General features: G+C 40.1%; 1 protein-coding gene across 3 annotated transcripts in view; it reads right to left on the reverse strand.

The window, feature by feature from the left end:
- SIPA1L1 (signal induced proliferation associated 1 like 1) overlaps window positions 1-26,439 on the reverse strand; it is a 118,600-nt gene that overhangs the window by 15,641 nt on the left and 76,520 nt on the right. For all 3 annotated transcript variants that reach the window (XM_065403277.1, XM_065403275.1, XM_065403274.1), the window contains exons 10-13: window positions 18,657-18,806; window positions 12,352-12,476; window positions 5,983-6,101; window positions 2,633-3,078 (exon numbers count right to left, since the gene is read on the reverse strand). In XM_065403277.1, coding sequence (XP_065259349.1) covers window positions 2,633-3,078; window positions 5,983-6,101; window positions 12,352-12,476; window positions 18,657-18,806 — 840 coding nt within the window. The remainder of the gene's footprint in view (window positions 1-2,632; window positions 3,079-5,982; window positions 6,102-12,351; window positions 12,477-18,656; window positions 18,807-26,439) is intronic.

The raw sequence follows: 26,439 nt of genomic DNA on the forward strand, positions 1-26,439 counted from the left end.
TCAGTGCATATGGTTTCTGTTAATGATGTTCAGATATAATGATTCTGTGTAATTACCACCCTACATTAATGCAGTCCTCCTGGGATGCCATGAGAAACCTGCACAATCATCAATAGAGATTTTGGGCATGGGGGTGGAGAAGGAAAATAAAGCCCAGCCAGAAATACTGCTGCAAAATTTAATCACTATAATTTACATTTTGCCACCAATTCTCAGGTACAAGTTCTTTTATGCACTGTCAAATGATCTGCACACTAATTACTGTCCCTGTCTTCTAAAGGCACAAACACCCTAATTTGCAGTTATTTTATTTTCTGCAACTCATTTTGTCACCAAACTAAGTTCCTCTTCCTCCAGCTCGGAATGATTGCCTTTGTAGATTATACCAAAAGTATTTTAGGTCTGCAGGCACAAGGTAAGCCTACAAGAAGTGAAGGGGAGGCTAAAAAAAAAAAAAAAAAGGTGTGTGTGGAACCATCAAAATGTGTACATGCCTTATTGAGTAACAGCATGTTCTTTTGTCACTCTTGACTTTCCTCTCTCCTTCCTTACCTGCTAGAAACTCTCACTTACAGTGTCTTGTCTAATCAAGAGTGCAGGCTCTTTTACTTTGTTTTGAGGCACTGAATACATTTTTGAATGTTCAAAAATTATCAAATAATAATGAAGGAATACAAGGCAGCCTGTTTTTTCTCCATGGCTAACAGACCAAATACTGTGCATTAATTTTGCTAGGTACTATAATACCATATTTCCAAATTAGGGTGCCTCAATTCTGTTCTACAGATTACTATATCATTTCTCTGTGTAAAGAACTGTACTTCTGTTTGTTTTCAAAGAAAGCAAAACAAGACTGTTATATTTTGTATAAAACCAGAGTAGTTTATCAAGAAAATTCAACACCATTCTGAAAAAATATTTACAGGAACAAACAATTTAAGTGTAACTAGAGAAATGAGAATTGGGTAAAACCAAATAAACCATAGAAAAGTGTCATGTTTGGAGACGTATTGCTATAGTACAGTGAATTAATGAGATGGTTTGACACACTAACCCTACAATCAGTTGGTATCAGTTTGTATACCCCTTATATTTCATGATATCATGTTTCCTTTTTTCTTTTCATTCTCTGCCACTTTTTTATTTCTACTTTTCTATTTACACTATTTGCTGCATGGAGGAGAGAATGCTAGAACCTCAAGAGCCCAAACATGTTTTTACTGTTAGGAATGTCTTCACAATGTAGCTTTTAGTACTTAATGTAACACAGGGATTTACCATGGCCCTTTTTCTCCTTTCTGAAAAATTTCTTCTAAACAAAAATGTTGCTGGCAACTTTCCAGCATTGTCTTAAAATAAAAGTTATAAATTTCAGGTAAAAAAATAAGTGTAAAGAGATGCTTACATAAGGAGGCACTTAATGCCTACAATGCCCCTAGAACACAGATAGAATAGGATGGAACCCCATTAACAAAATCCCTAACTGAAATTACCATGACACTGAGTGCAAGGAAATCATTCACTGCATTACAGACTGTAACAAACCCAACTTGCAGCTACAGTATCAGAAGCTGTTAAACTGGATGTTAAATCTCCAGCTTTGCCTCATCTCATTTCTCCTCTAACAGAACTGTGAGACTGAAGAACTGTTAGCATCATATTTTCTACCCTCCAGCCCACTAGATATTTTAGCTGTCTCTTAAAAATACAAAGAAATTAATACAAACAACAATAAATGCAACTGCCTGCCTAAAACCAGGAAGAAAAAAAAAAAAGATAAATGCTTTCCCTTGCAGATTTGTTGTTTTTGCTTAGTACTATGCATAAATGCATTTTTCTTCTTACAATGATTAATAACATTTTAAAAATAATTATATTTAGTATTTTGGGAATTAAGCTAGAAGATCTGAATTTTTTTCACTTCTAATTTTTATGATTCATTTGTAGAATGAGTGCCTTTCATCTAAGGAGCTCAAAGCACTTTACAAAGATGTTCATTATCTTCGTTTTACAAATGGAGAAACTGAAAGAAAAAGGTAAAGCGACTGTCCTATGTCACACACACAGTCAGTAGCAGAGTGGGTACTAGACTCAAGGTCTCCTCATTTCCTTGTCCCTTACTGTATATGTTAGATGGCACTACCTCCCAAGTTTCTTAACAAAAAGATTGGGGGGCATGGAGAGAGGAAGCAAATGTACAGCTATATTTTCCTGTATGAAATCACCACTTGAAAAAAAGAAACAAAAATTCCAAAATCAAATGGGTATTGTTAAATTTATTTATCCCCTTGTTGACAATGATTTGAAAAGCAATGCTTGCACGATGTTCCCTATAATACACCTATCATACTAAAATCTTACATCATGTGTAACAGTGGTAGAGTGGAGCATGTTCCTGCTATCACAAATATTCACACACTCCTTAGACTGACTAGACCCACCAGTGGGAGAAACAAATACCACACGCACTGTCCACTGTCAAACACCTTATGCAGTGGGATCTTTCAAACCTCTGGGTTAGCCAAAATAGGCACACAATTTTCCCTTAACACTCACTTCTCATCTCTGATACGTTAAAGAGAGAGAAAGTGAAGGTGGAAGGGGCATCAGTCATGACTTGAGAGAAAATTACCTTGTGTGGGAAACAGCATCACTAAGACTATAAGCACTGTTCTCTCTTGTTAAAGGATTGGAGGCTGGTTGACTCTTCGTGTGAATATCCAGGCTTAGTGAAGACTCCGTCTTCCGGTCTACAACATGGCTTTCTTTTTCTAAAGTCCTGTCTGCGATGGAGACTACTTCACTGGAACTATGCCACAGTGGTGTCACTTTCTCCTTTGTAAGCCCTGATCGAGGAGACGTTGCTGAGGTTCCCAGAGAAGCTGTGCTGCCATGGCTGGGGCCATATGAGGTGGTATCTATGCCACTATCAGCTGAAGTCCCTTGAAGGTAGTTGTAGCTGTTCAGCTCTGACTCAGTGCGATCGCCACTGTCATACCATTTCTCATCACTATGGGCACTGGAGGCATTGCTGGAGAGAGTATTGCTACTGGAGTGGCTGGAGTAGTGGCTGTCAGACTACAAAAAAATTTTCATGGCTTTAATTCAGAATGATCATGATGAAGAAAAGACAAAGAAGGAACAACTGCACTATGGGAGCTCTACTTTTACACAAGTCGGGGGGGGGGGGGGGGACTTAGAAAGTCTAAAATTCACAGACATAACTCAGACCATCAGTTTAATGCCCATTTTAAAGCCTTAGTATGACCTTGGGCGGTCATGCCTTAATTTATCAGAAAAAGTCTAATATACCCCACAATATTTTTACACCATTTACTTTAAATTCAGTCACCTGTACTAAGCCCACTCACAAGAAAAACTGACCATTCACGTTTAAACTTGTGATATTCAATCGCAACTGCATAACAGTAGAAAAGTGCCCAATTCTTCAAAGTGCTTATAATTAAAGACAGCACAGATGCTCATTTTAAGGTGGTTTAGAACATGAGAACCCATCAATCCACAGCTGAAGTGTGTGTTATTTTAATAATCTGATTACTTACCCAAAAGTTTGAGAAAGGACAGAATGGGCATCTCTGACTACTCAGATCCCCCTTTACTAGAAAGCTCACTGCTTCCTCAGCAGCAATCTCCTTTGCAAATAAACACTGAAATGTGTTATTTGGTTTTGAAAGTATCACCTTCAAAAGGCAGAGTTGCAAGAAAAGAGGCTTCAGTGCAGTGAGCAAAAGGAGGAACAGAGGAATAACCAGACCAGAGTTTATCTAGTTCACTATCCTCTGACAGCAGCCAGTGCCAGATGCTTTAAATGAATGCTTTAAACTTCATTGTGGGCTTTTGTGAAATAACTTGATTATAAAGGAAATGTCTTCCTATCCCCCACCATCAGTTAGTGGTTGACAAATGCCTGAAGCATGAGGGTTCATATCCCTTCTGAATTTCTTGTTTTTAATTCCTATCAAATGCAATTCTGGATGTTCTGCTCATCCATATAATCAGGTCTGAAGCTGCTATACTTTATGCAAGACACATATTTGGTGGTTAGATGGTCGGAAGAAGGAGAAGGGGTGAAAAGGTTGTTTAAAGCCACCTTTATTACGTCTCCTTCCTTCCTTCCTTCCCAAACCCCTCCTCTCTCCATGGAGCCCATTGCACCAAGCACAGCTCAGGCTCTGGGCCAAGGGGCTACGAAATACATATAGAATTTTGTGGAGGCTGGAGGAAGGAGAAATAAGCATGGATCCACACAGTATCAGGAATCTCACTCTCTCTCCGATTTGTTGATGTCCTAAAGTAAGAATTCATATAAAATTTGGAGTAACAGTCATTAAATTGATTCTAATTCCTAAATATCTTCAGTTTCAACTATTTTAGTCTTCAGTAAGGCTGTTTCTCTTCCTACTATCCATCAATTTACAAGAATAAATAACAGCAAAGCAAACATTAAATTACAACAATGCAAATATTAATTTATCATAGAAATGTAGGACAAAGGGACCTCAAGTTCAGTTTAGTTCCATTTTTCCAGTCCTACATTTCTCTTTGGCCTTATTTATTACATACAAGTCATTTCCCATCTCGACATCTGTTCAGCTGTGTCAATATAAAGACCAAATGTATCAACATGCAAAAACTGGTTCATACTGCTGAGCGCATGAAGATAGGCCATCATCACTTTCATAAAGGAATGTTTTTACTAGCTGGTAATAAAAGAATTTTGCAGCACACCAGTAGCAGAAGTGCCAACTATGTCCAAAACAGAGTGCTGGTTAGCAACAGCAAATCGTAAACAAATATCTGTATGGGAATGTTATTTGTGCATAAGTCAACACAGTTGATCATTTCAGCATAATCAAGCAATTTAGTTTAGATAACTATGTAATAAGGAAATTATATATATATATATATATATCTATATATATATATACATACATACACACACACACACACACTATTTTGTATTTATATAAATTACACACACACACACTCTCTCTCTCTCTCTCTCTCTCTAAGTGGCCTGATACTGTGGATGCACTTAAAAAGCTTCACCAGTTTGAAAGATTCTTTTGGTTCTAATGGAATTTGCAGTTTTAAAGGTTGGGACTATTACTGTAACTGACCGAATGTTTCACACTGGTGGAAAGTTTAAGGGTGCCTTTGTAACAGCACTTGGCTTTCCATTGCAGGGGACCCAAATTTGATTTCTAATCTGGATCTCTCCCTTTCAGGGCTGGCAGACGTTGGGAATGCTGCACGCTTCACAAACAGATGCATGTCTGACAAGCTCCAAAGGGTGTTCCTACCCAGTTCTACAGGGTCAGAAGGATGTAGTTTTCTATTCAGCGATTGAACATATGTATAAAGGTAAGAAAAACTCCTCCAGGCAGGACTCCAGCAGCTATTATGGAAGAACTTTTCCAACTAGGGAAAAAGTTATCATCACATTTAAAGGAAATAAATGAGAGAGACTAGATAAAGAAAGGAAAATTAAAAAAAAAACCAAGTATAGAGGCAAGGGAAGTGCTATTTATATTTCAACGTATGTGTATGGACTGCTGCGCCAAACTTCTAAACATTGCCATATGAAGCATTTTTGGTAAGTTCCCCAAGTCTTGCATCTGTAGCCTGGGACTAGCTAGCGGGATTTACAAAGGATACTTCCTTTGAGAATAATCAAAGTTCCCACAAATCCTCTGCTTATCACCAGGTACCAGACCAAAAACCTGCTGTTCAATTGGCAGTAAAATGTTCCTGCTAAGAAATTTGCTATTAAAGCCGTGCTTAGCTTCTGGAATACTGAAAAGGTAACAGATCTGCTTTGCTGACTCCTCTATAGTCTAACAGAGGAGTATGGTTTTTTGCTGATTTTATCATTATGTTTTTGAAAGATACTTAGCCTTTGAACGGCACCCAGGCCTTTTGGGCAAACATTTAAAAATAATTTTTAATAAATTAACTTACATGACCCTGCTTATTTGGAGACAAGTGAACAACAGGATCCTGCCTCATCAGTCTTCCACTGGGGCTGTCTCTGAAGGATGGCAGTACTTTTGATACAGCTGGGAGATGGCATGTGGGTTCTGCAATACAGCAAGCAACATTGCACTTACACAGTATATGCACTGTAGGGGCATGTGAGACAAATTAAGAAAACTTGAAATCTGATGTTACAGTTTGATTTTCCCCACTGCTGTCATTAACCAAAACCTTTGGACATTCAGTCATAAATTTATTTCAAAATACAGAATGTATGGTATACAAACCGCATGTAAACAACCAAGTGCCAAGTCCTCACCCGTAGTAAATCAGTACAGCTCCACTGAAGTCAATGAAGCCATGAATATTTACATCAGGTGAGGATGGGGCCAGGATATTAAACCAGGTGCTGGCATACCATGAAAATGAATGTCTCTTTGTTCACATGGCCAGAGGACAATACATTACAAAGCTTGAGGTCCATCCCTGTTTAGTTGTACTGCAAGCAAGGCAGAACAGACAAGTTACAGTGATCACTTAACTATACACATTTATTTCCCCTTTGAACTTCAAGCATATCTTGTATAAGTACCCCAATTATTTCTCATCAAACCATCTATAAAGAAACAGATATTTTTAAAAGAATCTGTTGTCTAGTCCTAAATAGCAATATCATCTGTCATACTACTTCTATACCACTCAATGGTTTTGACTGTACTCCATGAAAATCTGGTTACTGATCTGTAGTGTAACTTGTTCTTCGAGATGTGGGTGCCGACGTGTATTCCACTCAGGTGCATATGTACCCAGCCCATCGAAGCAAGAGAACTTTGCTTTGTAGTACCCATCGGGGCAATGTTCATGCCCTCTGGCCTTCATAGCCCCTCCCATGGCTAAATAAGGGCAGCACCGCCCCAACCATCCTCAGCTCCTTTGCACCAAAATCCAAGACTAGGACAAAGGGTGGGTTGTGGAATACATATCTGCACCCACATCTTGAAGAACAAGTTATAGTACAGGTAAGTAACCGTTTTTTCTTCAACTGGTTGCAGACATGTCTTCCACTGAGGTGACTCACAAACAATACTGGTAGGAGATAGGGCTTGGAGTCTTCTTAAACAATGACTGCAGAACTGCCTTCCCAACTGACTTCCTTTCCCATCTGACCTAGTTGCTGTGGTAATCACATAAGGTTTGGCAAAAGAATGTACAGAAAACCATGCAGCAGCTCTCCAAATGTCCAAGATTGAAATATCACTGAAAAATGCAATTGACGAGGCTTGAGCCCTTGTTGAATGAGCCCGTAAGGACTGTAGGGGTGTGGTCTGAACTACTCCATAAGCTGTGGTAATGCAGGAAGTTATCGACCTAGAAAATCGTCTGCCCAGATACTGGCTGACCTTTCATAGGATCCACACAAGACACAAAGAGCTGAGGTGGTAATGAACAAAATGATTTAATTCTTTCCAGACAGAATGTCAGGCACGATCTCATATCTAACATACGAAGCTGCTGTTCATCTGCATTCAAGTGTGTCTTAGGAAAGAATACAGGTAAGTGGATAGCGTGGTTAAGGTGAAACTGCAAAACTTTTTTTGACAAAATCTTTGGATGTGGCCTCAGGGACACTTTGTCTTTGAAGAACTGTGTATATAGAGGCTATGCCATAAGGGCTTGCAGTTTGCTTACTCTTTTTGCAGAAGTTATAGCAATAAGAAAGGCTGTCTTTGGGGAAATGAGAGACAAGAAGCATGATTCTACTAACTCAAATGGAGGACCCATGAGGGTGGCTAGTACAGTATTGAGGTCCCACAATGGGACTGGTTTCCTTCACAGGTAGAAAGTGCCTTTCAGAAATCTCACTACCATGAAGTTTGAGAAAACTGACCTCCCTTGGATTGGAGGATGGAATGCCAAGATCGTTGCCAGGTGGCCCCTCAACAAGATAAGAGCCAGATCCGAGGACTTCAAATGTAATAAGTAATCCAAATCTCCTGAACACAAGTTAACCTTCTCTTATTGACCAAACTGAAAAATGTTTCCGCTTGGCCAAACAGGTAGTACTAGTAGATGATTAGAACTCTCCTAACTACTTCTGAACATTGATCTTCATTCTCACCTAGCCATCCACCATCCATGCTGTGAAGTGTAACACTGCTCAGTGCCAGATGTGCAACCTGGCCATGGTGTAGAGTCACTAGGTTGGGAAGATAAACACAAGATCTGGGAGTTTGAACGGACAGACTGAGGTCAAAAAACGAACACTGTCTTGGCCAACCTGGTGCAATGAGAATCAGTTTGGCATGGTCCAACTTCAGCTTGAGGATACTCTGAGAGAAACCGTAACATAGCCTGGAGTTCATAAAATATGAAACTTCTCATGTGTCTTTTCAGAAAACAAAGACTGTCCATCAACTGGTATTTCTTCTATGGTCTGGTTTTATGTACAGAGCAATGCCTGAGTTCTGCAGCCAAGAAGCCCTCTTCACTGAGACATGGCAGTGTGCCACACTCCTCTTAGAAGAGGAGGAAGAGTCTCTTTGAGCCCGGGAGTGGCTCTGATTAGTTTTATGAGTTCTCTTCCTTGGGGGAGCAGATGAAGGGGACAGGTCCCTTTTTCTCTGAGAAGGGTCTGAATCTGGTGGCCTATCCAGGGTCCACACCAGCTCTGAAGACAGATGGCCCTGGTGATCTGCAGAGGGCCAAATCTGGCTTCATAGCTTGTTCCATGAGGTGCTGTTTTAAACACAAGTCCAAGGCAACTTGAGTGCTTTTCTTAAAGGAATGGCAAATGGAGCACTCTTTATTGTCTCTCTCTCCTAAAACACAACAAACATGTATGGGGATTGTTATTTGGAAATGCCACCCCACAACAAGGATGGAGCTTAAATCCTGGTGAGGGCATAGTACTATATAACACTATAAACAGAACTAATTCCTAAACTGACTACAAGGGTATTGCTAATTAACAATTTACAGACAATCGCACCGTTGTTGTCAGAAACCGAGAGGTAAAATCCACATGGGAAGCTCCAACTCAAGCTGCGGGCAGTGAGAAGGAACTGGGGGGGGAGGGGTCAGAGTAGTGTGACCCTGATATAGGTATGGAAGAGGCTATGAGGGCCACAGGGTGCAAGTGCTGTCCCAACAGGGACTGCTAAGCAAAATTCTCTGACTTCGGTGCGTTGGGCGCATGCACACCTGAGTGGAATACAGTTCTGCAATGACTTGAAGAAGAAACAGCATATATTTGGCCTTGTCTACATGAGAAAGTTGTACCAATTTAACTAAAACAATTTAGAAATGGAATTAATTAAATGTGGGCAATCTCCTTGTGTGGACACTTGTACTTGGTTTAAGTGTGCCTTATATCAATTTAAGGTAAGTGGATAAGGAGGTGTTTGAATATAAAAAGCAGTTAATTCTTTTCTGAGAGGTCGCTATAGAAGTATAGAGGTCTTGCATGGAGTGTTCCCCAGCAGTATATATTTGTTTTCAAAGAGCTAAAAGAGGATGGGTCTTGGTGACAGTTCTTCACATGGACCTTTTAGAGATACTGAATACTCCGCATTCTTAAAATGCAACATTTAAGAGAAATTTGTGCTTACAAAAACCAAGGAACTTAGAGTACTAGAGGGTCACACACTTCATAGTTTTTGTAGGCTGAGTTTATCGCACTTTCCAGGGGCTCTTTGAATCCCTCCATTCCACCTCACGAGCTCCCTACATGCCACTCTCCTATCCTGCACTGTCTCAGGGATTCCCTTGAAATGTCACCCAATCTCCCCTGCTGCCAAGGGTTCTGTGTGATCCACCCATTCTCCCTCCTCCCATACCAGGGTTCCCCATTCTCCCCCACTATGCTGGCAGATCTGTGTGCACCCCCGTTCCCACCTCCCCCACAGCCTCCCTTCTCCCCTTTTTGCCCATGGCTGTGTGTGCCCCCAATTTCTCACTTACCCCATTCCAAGGGCTCTGTGTGCTGCCCTTTCCCCATGGCTGTGTCTCCTCCTTCCCCCATACTAGGTTCTTCCAATCTCTTCTTCCACCAGGGGTTCTGTGTGCCCCCCTTCCTCCATTTCAGGGTCCCCTATTCTGCCCCCATGGCAGGGGCTCTGTGTTTGCCCCCATTCCCTTCATCTCTTCTTCCTGAAGGCGAGTCTGTCTGCTCCCCATTTACCCTTCCCCCTATACTAGGGTCTCCCCCATGCTAAGGGCTCTACATGCACCCCCATTCCCACTTCCTTCAATGTTCATAATTCCCCCTTCCACCCATGCCAGGGGCTGTTTTCCCTCTTCCCCACATACCATGGTCCCCCAAACTCTGCCACCAATATTTTTTCCCCAAATCAATAGTGTTCTGGTTACTGATGGCTAGACCATTCCCTGAAAAATTGGAATTGATTGAATGCAGCATTCAGAAGTTATCATGTTACCTTCCTACCCACAGACAAACAGTAATGCCATCAAGTGTAGCATAAGGCATTCGCAAGCTTGGTCAACCAGTTGCAACTGGGCAAAGTACAGATGAGAGCTAACCAAACTTCCTCAATATAGCTACTCTCTCTCAATCTTTATCTAGAGCATTGTTATCATTCTAACCCTAATGAGTCCTCTTACTCTGGTAAACGTGACAAAATGGTGATTTGGTGCAATGGACAAACATTCTTTAAAGTCTAGGGTGAGGCAGAAACAGCTGTGTGTGAACCTACCGTGCCTTATGTCCTACCTATTAACAAACCCTAATATTGCCTTCTTAAAGCTAAAGAATTCTACTTATTTTGTGGTGAACCAAACTGCTACATAGACTCATCAGAACTGGAATTACAGCTTCTGGCCAGAGATGCAGTTTACAGTCAGAACTGTCTGAATGCAGGACACTACCCAAGAGAGATACTGAGAAATAGTCCTGTATCCTCTCTCTTTGCTTTTGACGGATGTTGGAACCACCTTTCCCACCAGAAGCACAATTTTTACTGCTCCTTTCATTTTCATTAAGCCAATACTGTAGCACCTAACATTCCACAGCAGAACCTGCTGGCAGCTCTATTCAATGCTAGCACCAATACACAACAGAGAAGCTGCAGAAGTAATGCTGAACAAGAGATCAGTTTTACATGTGTCGTTACCATCACAACAGTATGAAAACATATGCAATTAAAAATCATTCTGTCAAAATGAGAACAACAGATGAGTATAATCACAGGTTTTCCATGTTAAAAGGAGAAAGGGATGACAGATGGCTTCATTAATAAGGCACAGCTCACTGAGGCTCTGAAGTTACTGGAACAAAGTACGTCTTCAGAACCTGAGAATCACAATGCACTTCCCAAATGCCTGCTGCATTCACTGAATCCTTTCTTCTGTGTTCAAGACTAGCACATTTATATAGGAATAATAGCAAACTACAATGCAGTAAGAAGATCTTATGTGCAGACAAGGTTGGGAAAGATATGGACTTACAAGAGTAGCTTCAATTCCTTGGTCCTAAAATGTCCTAAATTCCTACTAACCTATAACAACGGAGGAATTAAAAAAAAATAGCAACCTTGACCAAACTAGTCATATTGTAACAATGTAATTGGTTGGCTATTGTAGGGCAAAACTTGTATCAGTGTCAGACTCTCATTGGTATCAACTAGTGTCAAGTTGTCACCTCAGTGCACAACAGCGATATATAAAGAAGGAAAAGGTCTATGTACTGAAACTCCAAAGGAGGGCTTAACAGTGCAAATCTTCAGTACCCAGCTGTTTTATGTAGTTAATATATTTCTTCAGCTGACAACTTAATTGCAAAATGCAAAGAAAATGTATACACTGGTGGAAGGCAATTTTAACCAAGCTACAGATTTATTTCACTATTTAAACTTTAATTGCATTTTTTCCATTTTGTACATGGGATTTTTATAGCTTCAATGATCAAACAATCAATTTGCATTTATATAGCACCATTTAAAAGGGAAAATCACAAACACTTAAGATAAACTAAGCGAAAATTAAACTAAGTCGAACCACTGGGGAGAGTAGGTGTGGTCAAACAAGTCTTCAACAGCAAGACAAACTAATAAGCATGTCTATCCAACCAGTTCTTAAGGACATGGTGTTCCAGAGAGTGGGAGAATTATGGAAGGTTTAGCCTCACAATAACTGCAGTTCTTCCTCAGGTGATACTCAGAGGTCTCAAAGAAACAGACTGAAGTATATCTAAGATCTAATCATTCATTCTGATTAATAAGAGTAACATTCACAAAGAGAAAATACAGTGCTTTAGAAGCTTCTCCCACTGCCTGGAGAAATATATTGCCAAAGTCACCTTGTGGTTAACACCATTTGCTTACTGCAGAAATTACCTACCCATCTGGTCAGCAATGCTATCCTCACTCCTCTGCCAGCTTGGTGTGGATTTGCCGCTGCCACCAGTATCTGTCTGCGTGTTCTGCCTGTCAATGGAGGCAGGGGATCTACGACTCATTCCGAACCTGTTGTAGTGTCCCCAAAACAAAGGTAGACAACAGTTTTAATTATGCTTAAATCCCATGTAGAAGAATAGCATTTACAGAAAAACGGTTATTACATTAAGTAACTTGACCCAGCAATCCAGAAACAGCTTCTTGTGGGATTTTTAATGCTTTTCCTTTCAGTTGTTGGGGGTCACTTGCTACCTCTTATTTATAAAATACACAGTATATATATTAAACCATTAATTTACTGAGCACCTCTGTTCAAGAACCCCTCGTATCAGTTAAAAATTACCAAAAATTGGTCCTAACTGTGTACCAGTCAGCATGCTAAGTCAGATGAACTTTTTCTGTTCTTAAAATATGCTAAATTATTTTGTTGCAAGATGTATTCTGGAAGGTTCAATAAAGTGTTAGTTGTTTTTACTAATGTAAACAGTAGGTTCACCTTTTTCAGTTGACTATTGTTGAGTTTGAGCACTGCTTACTTTGTGCCAGGCCTTGCCAAGGCTAAGCCCTGGCACCTCTAGCTTGGCAGTTTATAGCCCTGGCACCTCTGGGCTTGGCAGTTCATAGCCCCGGCACCTCTGGGCTCGCTGCATCAGTTATGAATGTAAAAAAACTGCTTGAGCCCCAGCACCTCTTTCATTACAAATGAAGCACTGGTTTCGAGAGAACTATTTGTCACAAACAAGTGGCACCCAGGAAAAAGTTGAAAGTTTATATCATAATTGAATTTGTTTTTTTTGCAATTTCCCACCCCAATAGGCATCAACATGAGATTTTTAATTCTTCAGCCAAAAATGAGTGAAAAATTAGGGGGGCAATAGGTTGTTTAACAATGACTGGTTTTCAGTGTTGCTGTAGCCATGTTGGTCCCAGGATATGAGAGACAAGGTTGGGGAGGTAATAGCTTTTACTGCACCAAGTTCTGTTGGTGGAAGGTACACAGAGCTGAGGAAGATCTCCGTTCAGCTTGAAAGCTTGTACCTTCCACCAACAGAAGTTGGTCCAATACCTGATTGGTTTGTCACATGACCAGTCATGAGGAAGTCCAATGGGTTAACGATGCCTCCAAAGGCTGAATTAGAATTCTTTTTTATTCAAGCACCAATTTCATATCAAAGCAGAACTTTTTAAAATCTGATTTCATTCACTAAAGGTGTGATTTAAAGATTACAAGTTTTACTGAAAGCCAATGGAACTGTGGCCCCAACTCACTTAGGCTCTTTTGAAAAATTAAGTATTTAAAAGGTGCTGGATCAACAGTCCTAGACCATGAAGTGCTATCTAGCCACACAAGTACAACATAGGGAGTGACCGCATGAATTTCCCTACACTGCCATTAAAGTGGGCTGTGAGGTTTTACAGATTTCATAGACTATTTTATCCTTGGCTTATCTGCTGCGGTGACCAGCATGTCACTACATGGCAACAGTAGTAGTGATTTTTGGGATGTGGGCATTTGTCCATTAATAACTAGATTGAAAGAGCCAATGCATTCCACATGGGCCATGGAATAGCCATTACCTGGGTAATTTATGGTGAATGACTGATTTGGGTTAGTTTCAAACTTGTGGCTTTGAGATAATGGATCAGCTTTGGCTGAGATAGATGAATATCTGAAGCCATTGTTTTTCCTTAATTTCCACACACATTTTTGGGTGGGATTTTCAAAAGTGCCTAAGGGTATGTCTACACTGCAATAAACACCCACAGCTGGCCTATGTCAACTGGCTCAGACTCATGGGGTGCAGGCTGCAAAGCTATAAAACTGGACTGTAGATGTTTGGACTCAGGCTGGAGCCTGGGCTCTGGGACCCGCCCCCATTGCAGGTTCCCAGAGCCCAGGCTCCAGCCCAAGCTGGAATAGCTACACTGCAATTTTATAGCTCCGCCGTCTAAGCCCCCTGAGCCCGAGTCAGCTGAGACAGGCCAGTTGCAGGTGTTTTACTGGAGTGTTGACATACCGTGACTGACTAAAGAGCACAGGCCTGATTGAAAGTCATATCATGATGAGATCTGTCAATCAAATTCATTAAGACACTGAATACAATGTATTCAAATTATGGTGTTGTATATGTCTGTTCAATAAGCAAGTACCTGACAAGCAGAAATCCGCAGCAAAAAGCAACTCAAAAGCATATCAAGAAGGTACAGAAACAAGGGGTCATTTATAAAAGGCCAGGCATTCAGGATGTGGTACTAATCTGCACAGTAGCTGCAAGGAATGTAGATAGGGAGGAGAGGAGTAAAGAGATCTTAAAAATGAACAGAGACAGGTGACTATGTTTCCCACTTAAATTCAATTGTAGTCAAGGCCCTGTATACACCATAGTAACCTTGACCTAAATTCTGGGGCAAGACCCTAAGTATTCAAAGATACTCCAGTGGAGCGGACTGGAGATTCTGTAACAACTTCAGGAAAATCACACACAAAAATTGAAGTTTTATTTAATTATATATGAAAATGAAAAATAGCCATTATAGTATCTCCCCCCCTTATTTAATATATTAATTATTTTCATGCTGCCCCAAAATTTTTAATTTTCAAATATGCTGCAGAGTTATGTACTGAAAATGCATAACTAACATAGAAGCAAATGATTTTGGCAGTTAAGAGTGGACAGTTGGGGCTTTTGGCATCTGGAAAGATGTGAGGTGTGGAAGATAGTTAAAGTTTGTGGGATGAATCCATTAACGTTTGTGGGATGTTAAAATGATCAGCTGTGAAACAGTTAATTTGACATTGAAATTTGTATTATATTTCGAAATGAATAAAGGGATACTGTTCTGAGAGGTACTGGAGCAACTCCCATCTCCGAACTATCCTTTCAGGTTGTCTGCAGATTCAAGGAGACACAAGGTAATAATTTTACACTCAGCACATATTTGTAGGGTTCTATTTGCAGCCATGAAAACTAAAACCTTTTTTTATTTAAATGAAAGCCTAGATTCTGAAACACAAGCAAAGGATGGATTCTGGCAAACTCCACTGCTAAACAATTGTGGAATACACAGGATCCTCCTTTATCCATCAATATCTATAAATGTAACATGTTGTATGATTTTAATACTGCAGTTTAAATATTAGATTCAGACCTTCTACTGATGGTTAGACCATTACTTGAAGGATTTCATGAACATATCCAGAATTTAAAATAAAATAAAAAAAAATAAAACCACACAAAACAACCATTAAAACCGATGAACAGCAACAGCAGATAAGCTTTGTACACTTCACAATAATTCACATCATGGAATTTCCCCAGTTCCAACTACTTAACATAACAGTTGAAATGAAAATAAACACATCCCACCCTGCCAAACATAGGCCTTCCCAGGTGATCCCGAATACTGAAATGGAAACCGGCCAACCAGTGGCGTGCCATCACATATTTAGTCAGGCATGCAACTGTACACCTGCATGCAAAATGGCATCCTCTGCACAGTGTAACCTCACACCCACTGTAGGTGTGAGGTCATGCTGTGTGGAGGTCTCCATTCTGTCCTATAATTTCCTTCCCATCAACATCCCATAAACTTTAAAGGATATACAGAATTCTACCTCGTAATCCAAGAGATAATGGGAATTGTCTAAATTAAACATTGTGAAAGATTTTCAAACAAGTATTACTGTATTAACAAATTACATTAGAGATGTATGGATTTTATATTTTTTTTAAAAAGCTGATCACTTCTCTAAACATTAGCTGAGTGACTATTGAAACAATGGTAACATCTGGTAGTGGGTATCTGTCCATGCTACCAAAAATAAAAAAGGAGTAATTAGAAACAGTATTTAAAAGAGAAGTTCAAGATCTAAAAACTCATTTATCAAATTGTGCAGCATCAATATTTTATTCTTCACATAATGTTCTCCTAATTAATATCCTTGATATCAATATTCATCATCAAGTGCAATGTAATATGCTTTGCTTAATTTATGGTGTATTTTTATCAAAGAGGACATCTGAGATCTATGAAAATACGGTTTGTTAATCTTGGTGAAATCTAATCATTCCCCTACTAATTAAGATGCAACAAACTTGTTTATTTATTTATTTTTTATTAACTAGGCCATTTAAAACTTACTAATTAAACTAGGAAATAATTAGTGCTGGTTGTAGTGGTATCTTTTATGCCACTTACATTATAAAAGTTGTCACAGGCCTCATGAAAACAGCAGAAATGCATCTTTAATTCCCAAAGGAACACAGGAAAATAGTTTATTTCATACAGCCAGAAAAGGAAAAACATTCATTCGTTGTTTTATACTCCTTTTTTACATTCTATTAACATTCATACATATACATAAAAACCATACAATACAAACAGAAGTGTACATGAAACATATATATCTATAATATATACAGCAAACCCCATCTGGATACTGCTGAAGTGAATGAGGCTTTTGCCATTGTTTTTAATGGGGAATGATCAGGACCAATAATATAGTAGGATCACCAGTTACTGTTACAATAAATATTGCTGGATAAAGTTTCCATCCTACCCTCTATTTTCAATTACTCGTATTCTGAAACTTTCATCTTTCAGGCTGAAATTTTTCATGCTTTGTCTTTATACCCGGAGGTGAATTTTTGGACAGCTTTAGCAAATATGGTTCAGCATGAGAACAATGGGGAGGAGACTGAGAGGGGCACAGTATTTTTCCCCATCAGAAAAAAAAATCTTGCTAGTTTTTCTAAACAGTTTCTACAGGTACGTCATTGTGCTCTGAAAGGTAAATTTGCCAAATTGCCTGTTTTGAGGATCAGTGCCATATCTTATCTTTCTTATTATTCCAGTGCAACATGGTTTGATTTGACAGAATTATTAATCTTTTAAAACAGTTAATTTAGTACGCAAGTGTGGTTTTGTTATCTGAACTTGTAAAATGCTCAGCAAAGAAGGATCCACTATAGGCATGTGCATGAATAACTTGTACAGTGAAATGGGCTAAGAAAGGACTTTTATGCACTTTGGGATGATTCAGGACAACACTTAGGCACATGCATAAATCAATCCTTATTCAGAACAATACTTAATCTGTCCTGAATAGGGATGCTTTTCTGAATCTGGGCCTTTGTGTTGGTGTGCAGGAGGGAACCTGCTCTGCAACAGGGGAAGGCACACAGCACCTAACATTTGCAGGGGAAGGTATCTTTCCTGCGAACTTCCTAATCTGTGCTGGAGCAAGACCACCTCAAAGGCACCTCGGGAGCTCTGAGCAAGAGAAAGTACTTGACACCTTGCTAAACCTACATGCTGCCATGCTGCACAGGACAGAGGCTCCCATCTGCAGACTTCCCTAACATGCATAGGACAGGGTGTTCTACTAGCTAGGTAGTTTCAGACAATGGAATTTACATCACTACTGCAACTTTATAAGCACCAACATGGAGAGGATTACACATTGACCGTCAAACTATCTAAGGAGACTCCAGAGAGAAGCTTCAGTGTGAACTATTAAGCAATTTTTCTCCCTTCCTCTTCTCTGTAAGGGGTATTCTTAGGCACGTAGTTCTATCGTTGCCAATTATTTTTCTTTCCCTAGTTAAAAATGTTTGATTCATTTTTCCTTTTCAGTGTTTTCTGAAAATGATACATATTTAATTTCTTCCTCCATGAGTTTTCCCCAAATGTGAGTAGTGGATCATTCCAAGGAGCTTCATGATAGCAATAAAGTTGGAGGAGACAGGCTGAAATCAGAGAAGCTTTTAATATGTGAAATAAATGCTATTTTGAACAGTCCCTATAAGTCACTTAATACCCTTATGTCTAAACTATCCAATGTATGTATGAATGTATCACTTTCTTGCTTCAAAAAAGCAGTGCAGGCTGCAAAGTTAAAAGCCTAAGAACTCAGTCTGAGTATTGTGCATTTAAGAAGCAAAAGCTGTGAAGTGAAGAAGTTTGCAACATGAAACTGATGCATTTAATGAAGACTCAAATACTTCAAGGTCTCTGCAGATGTTAGCCTGAGCATTGCCATAGAGAGAAAAAGTGAGAGGACTCTTCAACCTCACTTTTTTTTCAAAAGTGAGGCAAGGAAAGAAAAACTGTTTTAGTAACTGCATGTAAAGAATAGTTTGTAAACCAGCAGAGTAAGCACAGCTCAGATATTTTATAACTCTAGCCACCAAATGGAAGAGGGAAACCTCAACCAAACAGCACCTTAAAAAAAAACCTGGTGCCTACCCTTCTGGCATAGATTTTTGTCTGTAGGTTCCCCCACCAGAGCCAGTCTCACTCGAGGACAACAGGTTGCTGGGGGAGTTACGACACTGCTGTGATCTTGCTAAGGCAATGGATGAAACTGTGACGTAGACATCAGAACCAGGAGACAACCTGTTTAAAGCAAACAAACAAACCCAGTCAAAGTCAATAAATCACAGTGTAAGGCATAATGGGCAATATGCACAAATTGCCACATCAGCAGTAAGTGTAGCTTCATGGAGATAGTAAAATTGAAGCCATTTGGAGGGCTATGCATATTTTCCCTTATTAATCTATTCCCTGTGGGAATAGTGGGAAAACAGACTTGGAAAAATTACTTTAGAAAAACATGCCAGTTTCCAAAGACTGCCAGAAATAAACTTGTTTAATTGTTTTTGTAGTTTGCTAGTCAGGAATACTGAAACACAACATACTTTACCCACATACCATATAACTGATTTATTCTTACATTTCAGAACAAAGCTTTTGTGTGGAATTTTAACAAAATGCAGTACTTATCAATACCAACTCTTCAAGCATATAACGCTGGTCTCTTTGCTACCGTTGTTTTGTTAATTAAAATACTAGGATTGTAGACTTGGTTAACGTTATTTATAAATCAAAAATTGGGATGCTCATCATTCCTAAATACACAGAATTGTTTGGCTAACACCTTATAACTTTGTTGTTAACTACATACTTGTGTCACATGGAGCTACCTCCTAACAATACAGCAACAGTATATCATAAATGGTTAGAGTTCCAACATTCACATCTGGACAATAAGTTTGAACAGCAAGGGTATCTGTCCTGCAATTGAGGATTTGGGTCATTTTTTGGTTCCTGTGCATTCTGTCTCCAACGCATCAAGTAGAGCCTATACGGTTTTAACGATTCTACATATTTTGTTCTAATCGTGACTGAAGTCAATGTGAATCTTTCCAGTGACTTAAACTGACTTTGGATCAGGCCCTCAGTCAATAACAAATTATATTTTAAACAAATTGCTTAACAAATAGTAACTGCAAAAAAGTTTTTTTGCATCCAACACATTGAAGCTTAAGACCTTTCCGTCATCTTACATGTGAAAAAAACAAGACAGATTGACTTCCATAAAAAATATGGTTTACCTGTCTCAGCACAGGACTTGGATCCAGGAACTTCCAAGACATTAAGCAAGCCACTTAACTGATATGCCTCAGTTTCCCATTTATAAGGTGGGGGATAATATTTACTTAGTTTTCTCAACCAGATATTGTGGAAATTAATTATTAAAAGTTTGCAACTACTTTGAAGATGAAAAGGCTTACAGTTCTGATTGCTGAGAGAAATACTTGTTGAAAAATTTTAAGAGCTAGGCATTATTATGATTGTTTTCTATTTATTTTGTATTTTCCCTCCCACCCTTTTACTTGAACAAAGCAAAAAGTAAAGGGGGATGGGGGGAGAGAAAAATAAAGACTGACCCTCTAAACTCAGTCTGCATAAATGAGATTCAAGAAAATTTCTACCCAACCAAAAAAGCAGTGAGTTAAATCCTAATCATTTGAAGCACAGCACCAAACCCAATAATGCATCTTTAGTCTACTAGTCTAAATTTAACAACTCACATTTATCCGTGTAAGCAAAAATTCTGAAGTATTTGATTGCAAAGAAAACAAACAGTTCAAGAGATGGAAATGTAGGGAGAGATGAGCCAAGCAGATTAATAGCAATTTCTCATTTTTTCAGTGGCATTCTTATACAGAAAAAAGAAAGGCCAGCCAAGAAAAATACTTGCTTTCAAATAAGATTCACACACTCGCACATATACACACATGTAGACCCACTAACACTTACCTAGCAATACATAAATCACATTTTGTTAAACTATGACCGTCTCTCATATGATGGTTGATTAGAATTTATGGTAACGGAGCAATAACGCCTTCTATAGTTTGTGTAAAATGTTCCCCCAATGGAACAGCTTGTATTTTCAATTTCAGTTTCAGGTATGATTTTCCTCATTTCCCGTGCCTTACCAAAAATGACAGTATTGTTCTGAGGTGATACAAAGACATACACATCCAGGACAGAGTTATAATTCCTCACAAACCTGGAAGACTTTTAGTAAGAGCAAAACAAATGATTATAAACTTGGTCTGAACAGCAGAACAAACAGCCCCATAGGGAGAATAGTCTGTTATTTACAGCAGCACTGGATTCTCCATCATCCAGAAACAATCAGAGATACGTTTGTGATAAGAACCAACAGATTACAAAAAGAGGTAATTGATGAAAAAATTACCTGGTTTGTTTATGCAACAAACTCTCCTTTCCGTATGATTGAGAACCCACACTTCATTAACATGGTTCAGTCATTAAGACCAGGATACAGTCCACCCAACAGAGCAGATGTCGCAGGCAAATTACTGGTTGAAGTATATGAAAGAGAAATTGAGCAGCCTGCAAAAGGTCTAGAGAGTGAAATTGTTAATCTGAGTCTTGATGGGTGGAGCAATGTCCACAACGATCCTGTTGTATGTGCTTGTGTGACAACAGAAGAAGGGAATGTCTTCCTTACAGAAACAATTGATACATCAGGAAATGCGCACACAGCAGAATACTTACAAAAAGTAGCAGTAAAAGCTATAACAAACTGTGAAAAAAAATTCAAATGTCTAGTACGCAGCTTGGTCACAGATAATGCTGCAAATGTATCCAAGATGAGAAGAAATTTAGGAGAGTGAAGAGACTCCCAACGGTTGCAGTGCTCATTTGACGCACCTCCTATCCAAAGACTTCAGTGTTCCAGAAATAAAGGCTAATGTTGTTGAAATTGCAAAATACTTCCGTAACAACCACTTTGCAGCAGCTGCTTTGAAAAAAGTGGGAGGAACCAAGCTAACTCTCCTACAAGACATGCGATGGAACTCAGTAGTGGACTGTTTTGAGCACGAGATCAAGAACTAGCTTAATCTGATGAGTTTGTGAACAAAATCGTGAAAAAATAGATGGCACTGTCACAACCAAAGTTCTCAACATTGGTCTTAAGAGAAATGTTGAACACATGCTGAGTACCCTGAAGCCTATTTCTGTAGCCTTAAACAAAATGCAGGGAAATAGCTGTTTTATTGCTGACACTGTTGAAATCTGGAAGGAACTGAGTGAGATCTTAAAAAGAAAAATATGCAATGACAGAGTTTAATTACAAGCATTAAAAAAACGAATGGGACAAGCACTATCTCCAGCTCATTTTCTTGCAAATATTCTCAATACTCGGTACCAGGGTCAAACCTTAACTGCTGAAGAAGAGGAGTTGGCTATGACATGGACATCTAGCAATCATCCCTCCATAATGCCAACTATAATAAACTTCAGAGCTAAGGGGGAACCATTCAAGAAAATATATGTTTGCTGATGATGTTTTAAAGGAAGTCACACCAGTGAACTGGTGGAAGTCACTTAAGCACTTGGATTCAGAGACTGTTGAAGTGATAATCTCACTTTTAACAGCAGTAGCTTCTTCTGCCAGTGTAGAAAGAATATTTTCTTCCTTTGGACTAATTCATTTCAAACTGAGAAATCGTTTGGGACCTGAAAAAGCAAGAAAGCTTGTTTTTCTTTTCCAGATTATGAACAAACAGGAAAATGAAGGTGAAGACGTCTGAGTTAGCTGCAGAAGCCAATATTTAAAATTTCTCATGCTGATCTGGCTGACGCAGTCGATTTAATTTTTTTTTTTTAATATTTCATTTAACTATTTTAGTTAAAAACAATTTTAAGAAAAACAAACCTGATTTAAAAAAACTTGAATGTTTAACTAAATTCAAAAATTCATATGCTTGTTTTGTTAAAATATTATGTTTGCTGTTGAAGGAAAAAATCCAGAATACATAACGTTGTTGTTTTAGTTAAATAAAACAATTTAAATGTCTTCCTAATACAGCATGGCAAGAAAATCCTCCAAATATTAATGATTAAGCTGTTGAATTGGAGATAGTTCACCTCCCAGTGACTTCATAAATATCTGCTTCAATTACCATTAGTAAATGAAATAACCAAACAATCATTCATTTTCTGATATAGCTGTAAAACTAATCTGAAAAGTTTTCAAAATAAATCACTTTAAACATGTATAGTGTGTACCTTCTAAAAATGAAACCTACATCTGTCTCTGAGTTGTGAAGAATATGCATTAAGGTTATAACAACCAACAAGAATGCACTTTTATGTAGAAATTCATGATTAAAATTGAGCCTTCCTGACTAGTGATTTAAATCAAATCCACCCGGGGGGGGGGGGGGGGGGGAGAAGAGAGAGAGAGACAGTATAAACACGAAAGACACACACACACACACACTATTTGGACTGAGATTTTAGAACTAATCTATAAAGGTCAAAGGCACAAATTTATCAAATAACCACCTTTTGGTATTCTTAGGCTTTTCAATAAAAGGCAATCACTTGTCAGAAACACATACTTAATTTTGCTTTAATAGGCTTCAGCTAGACCAGAGGTGGGCAAACTAGGGCACCACGTCCCTGCGGCCCTTGGGTGCGGGGGGCAGAGGGCTCCGTGCGTTGCCTCCAGGCACCACCCCCCGCAGCTCCCATTGGCCGGGAACGGGGAACTGCGGCCAATGGGAGCTTCGGGGGAGGTACCTGGAGGTGCGGCAAGAGCAGCACACGCGGAGCCCTCCGCCCCAGGGGCCGCAGCGCTTCCTGGAACGGCGCAGGGCCGGGGCCGGGGTGCAAGGAGCCTGCCCTGGCCCAGGTGTGTGCCGCTACCACCCCAGAGCTGCTTTAGGTAACCGGCGCCGGGCTGGAGCCCGAACCCGCCCCCCAACTCCCTGCCCTGAGCCCCCTGCCTGCACCTCGCACCCCTCCTGCACCCCAACTCCCAGCCCTGAGCCCCCTTGTACACCCTGCAGCCCTCCTGCACCCCAACCCCCTGCCCTGAGCCCCCTGCTGCACCCTGCACCCCTATGCACTCCAACCTCCTGCCCTGAGCCCCCTGCCGCACCCCACACCCCATGCACCCCGCACTCCTATGCAGCCCAACCCCCTGCCGAGCCCCTTCATACACCCTGCACCCCTCCTCTACCCCAATCCCTTGCCCTGAGCCCCTTCCTGCACACCGCACCCCCTCCCACACCCCGCACTCCCTCACGCACCCCAACCCCCTGCCCTGGCCCTGTATACAATTTCCCCACCCAGATGTGGCCCTTGGCCTAAAAAGTTTGCCAACCCCTGAGCTAGACGCCCTTGGATACACAAGGGTCACAGAAATATCGCACGATATAAAGAAATCTGAGAAAAGAGTAGTGGTTCCCAAAAGGACTCTACAAAAGCAACCATACAGACTGACAAAGATAAATAATTATTTTATTTTAACTTAATATCTGCTTATCTGGTTTTACAGATATTGAAGATGTCCCTCTTGATGAATTCACTGTCATGTTATTTGCTATAATATCCCATTGTGTTTTCTATATACTAAAAAAGTTAATAATAGTGATCAGATACTCAACTCCATTTAATATTAACAACAAGGGGGAAAGAACACAAACCAAAACCGGAAAATAATAGGTTAAAGAATATTTAGATAAGCTAGATGTATTCAAGTTGGCAGGGCCTAATGAAATTCATTGTAGGATACTTAAGGAACTAGCTGAAGCAATCTCAGACCCGTTAGAAATTATCTTCAAGAACTCATTGAGGCTGGGTGAGTCCCAAGAGAACTGAAGAAGGGCAAAACAGGGAACAAAGGTGACCCCAGGAATTGTAGACTAGTCAGCCTAACTTAAAGACCTGGAAAAATACCAGTACAAATGATTACATAATCAATTTCTGAGCACCTAGAAGATAATAGGGTTATAAGGAATAGCAAGCATGGATATGTCAAGAACAAATCATGCCAAACCTACCTAATTTCCTTCTTTGACAGGTTTACTGGACTAGTGGATGGGGGAAGCAGTAGACACAATATAACTTGATTTTAGCAAGGCTTTAGACACAGTCCAACATGACATTCTCATAAGCTACCTAAGGAAATGTGGTCTAGATGAAATTATGAAAGGTGGGTGCACAAATGGTTGAAAGACAATACTCAAATTACCAATGTCAACTGGGAGGACAATGTATCTAGTAGGGTCCTGCAGGGATCAGTCCTGGGTCCAGTACTATTTAGTACTTTCATTAATGACTTGATTATGGGTACACTTATAAAATTTGCAGATGACACCAGGCTGGGAGGGGTGGAAGGCACATTGAAGGGCAGAACTGGAATTCAAAACAACCCTGATAAGCTGGAGAATTGGTCGAAATCAACAAGATGAAATTCAATAAAGACAAGTGCAAAGTAGTACACTTGGGAAGGAAAAATTAAATGCGTAACTACAAAATGGGGAATAACTGGCTGGTAGTCCACTGAAAAGGATCTGAGGTTATACTGGATCATAAATTGAATATGAGTATGTGCATTTGCAAAAAAAAAAAAAAAAAAAAAAAAAGTGTCGGATGTAAGATACTGGAGGTAATTGTCCCATTCTAGTCAGCAATGGAGAGGTCATTATGGTATGAGAGGATACATTATGGTCTAGTTATATCATTCTTATATATTTATATATATTACACACACACAAACCATATTAAAAGAACATTCTTAAGGTTGCAAAGTCAAGCACTCAAGGGTTAGTAATGGCCAGAATTAAGAATGCCTGTGTAACCTTAATTTGGCACCCTTGTGCGTATGCATTATGATACAGTCTTTACATACTATTTTTTCCACAGGACCCTGGCCTCATTCAGTGCACAGGAGGGACCTGTTCTGGGGATGAATCAAGTTCATACAGTGAAGGAGAGTTGCTTCATTTGTTACAGAAGTTGGGAAGTGTGCAGTGAATGAAGCAGGGGACTGGAGGAAGAGAAAGCATGGTCTTATGGTTAAGGAAGTTCAAGGTTGCCCTGAAGAACTGGAGTCTTGCTTTGCCTCTGCCACAGAGTTCCTATGCAATGCTAGGCAAGTCACCTAAACCAGACTTTTCACAAGTTGTCACCAATTGTGTGTTCCTCATTTTCCAGGTGCCCAGTGTGAGACACCTGGGGGTCTCATTTGCAGAAGTATTGAGCATTCACAACTGTAGATGAAGTCAATAGGAGCTGTTTTCAACAAAGGGGCAACTAGGGTGACCAAACAGCAAATATGAAGAATCAGGACGGGGGGTAATAGGAGCCTATATAAAAAAAAGACCCAAAAATCGGGACTGTCCCTATAAAATCGGGACATCTGGTCACCCTAGGGGCAGCGAGGGAGGGCTAGTGCTCCTGCAATACAAATATTGAGGGGTGAAGACCAGAGCAGCATCAGAGGAGGGGATGGAGCAGCCTAGGTTGCACACAAGATTGGACTGGCCACCAGGCAGTGGTAGGACTCTCTGGCCCAGCCTGGTCCCACCTTCCAGCCACCACAAGTCCCAGCAGAGACATCCTGGGGTAGGGGGGGGAAAAATGAGATAGGGCACCAACACCCAGGCAAGGGGGCAGGGAGACATTGGTGCACAGGGTGGCAGATGACAAGGGGGCAAGAGGGAGAAGCACAGGGCACTGGGCACCAGCCCTTGAGGTACGGCTGTAGGAGCGGCAGTAGAAACTACGACGTCCCACCCCAACATGAGCCCACTCCCCTCTCTCCCCCTCCTACCCCTCCATTCACGGGGAGCTTCTAACTCCCCCCATTTGAACATATAAAGAACTACTCTGAAAATTCTGGCCTTATGTGTCT

This window comes from Emys orbicularis, chromosome 4, assembly GCF_028017835.1.
Source record: "Emys orbicularis isolate rEmyOrb1 chromosome 4, rEmyOrb1.hap1, whole genome shotgun sequence".
NCBI classification, from domain to species: Eukaryota; Metazoa; Chordata; order Testudines; family Emydidae; genus Emys; species Emys orbicularis.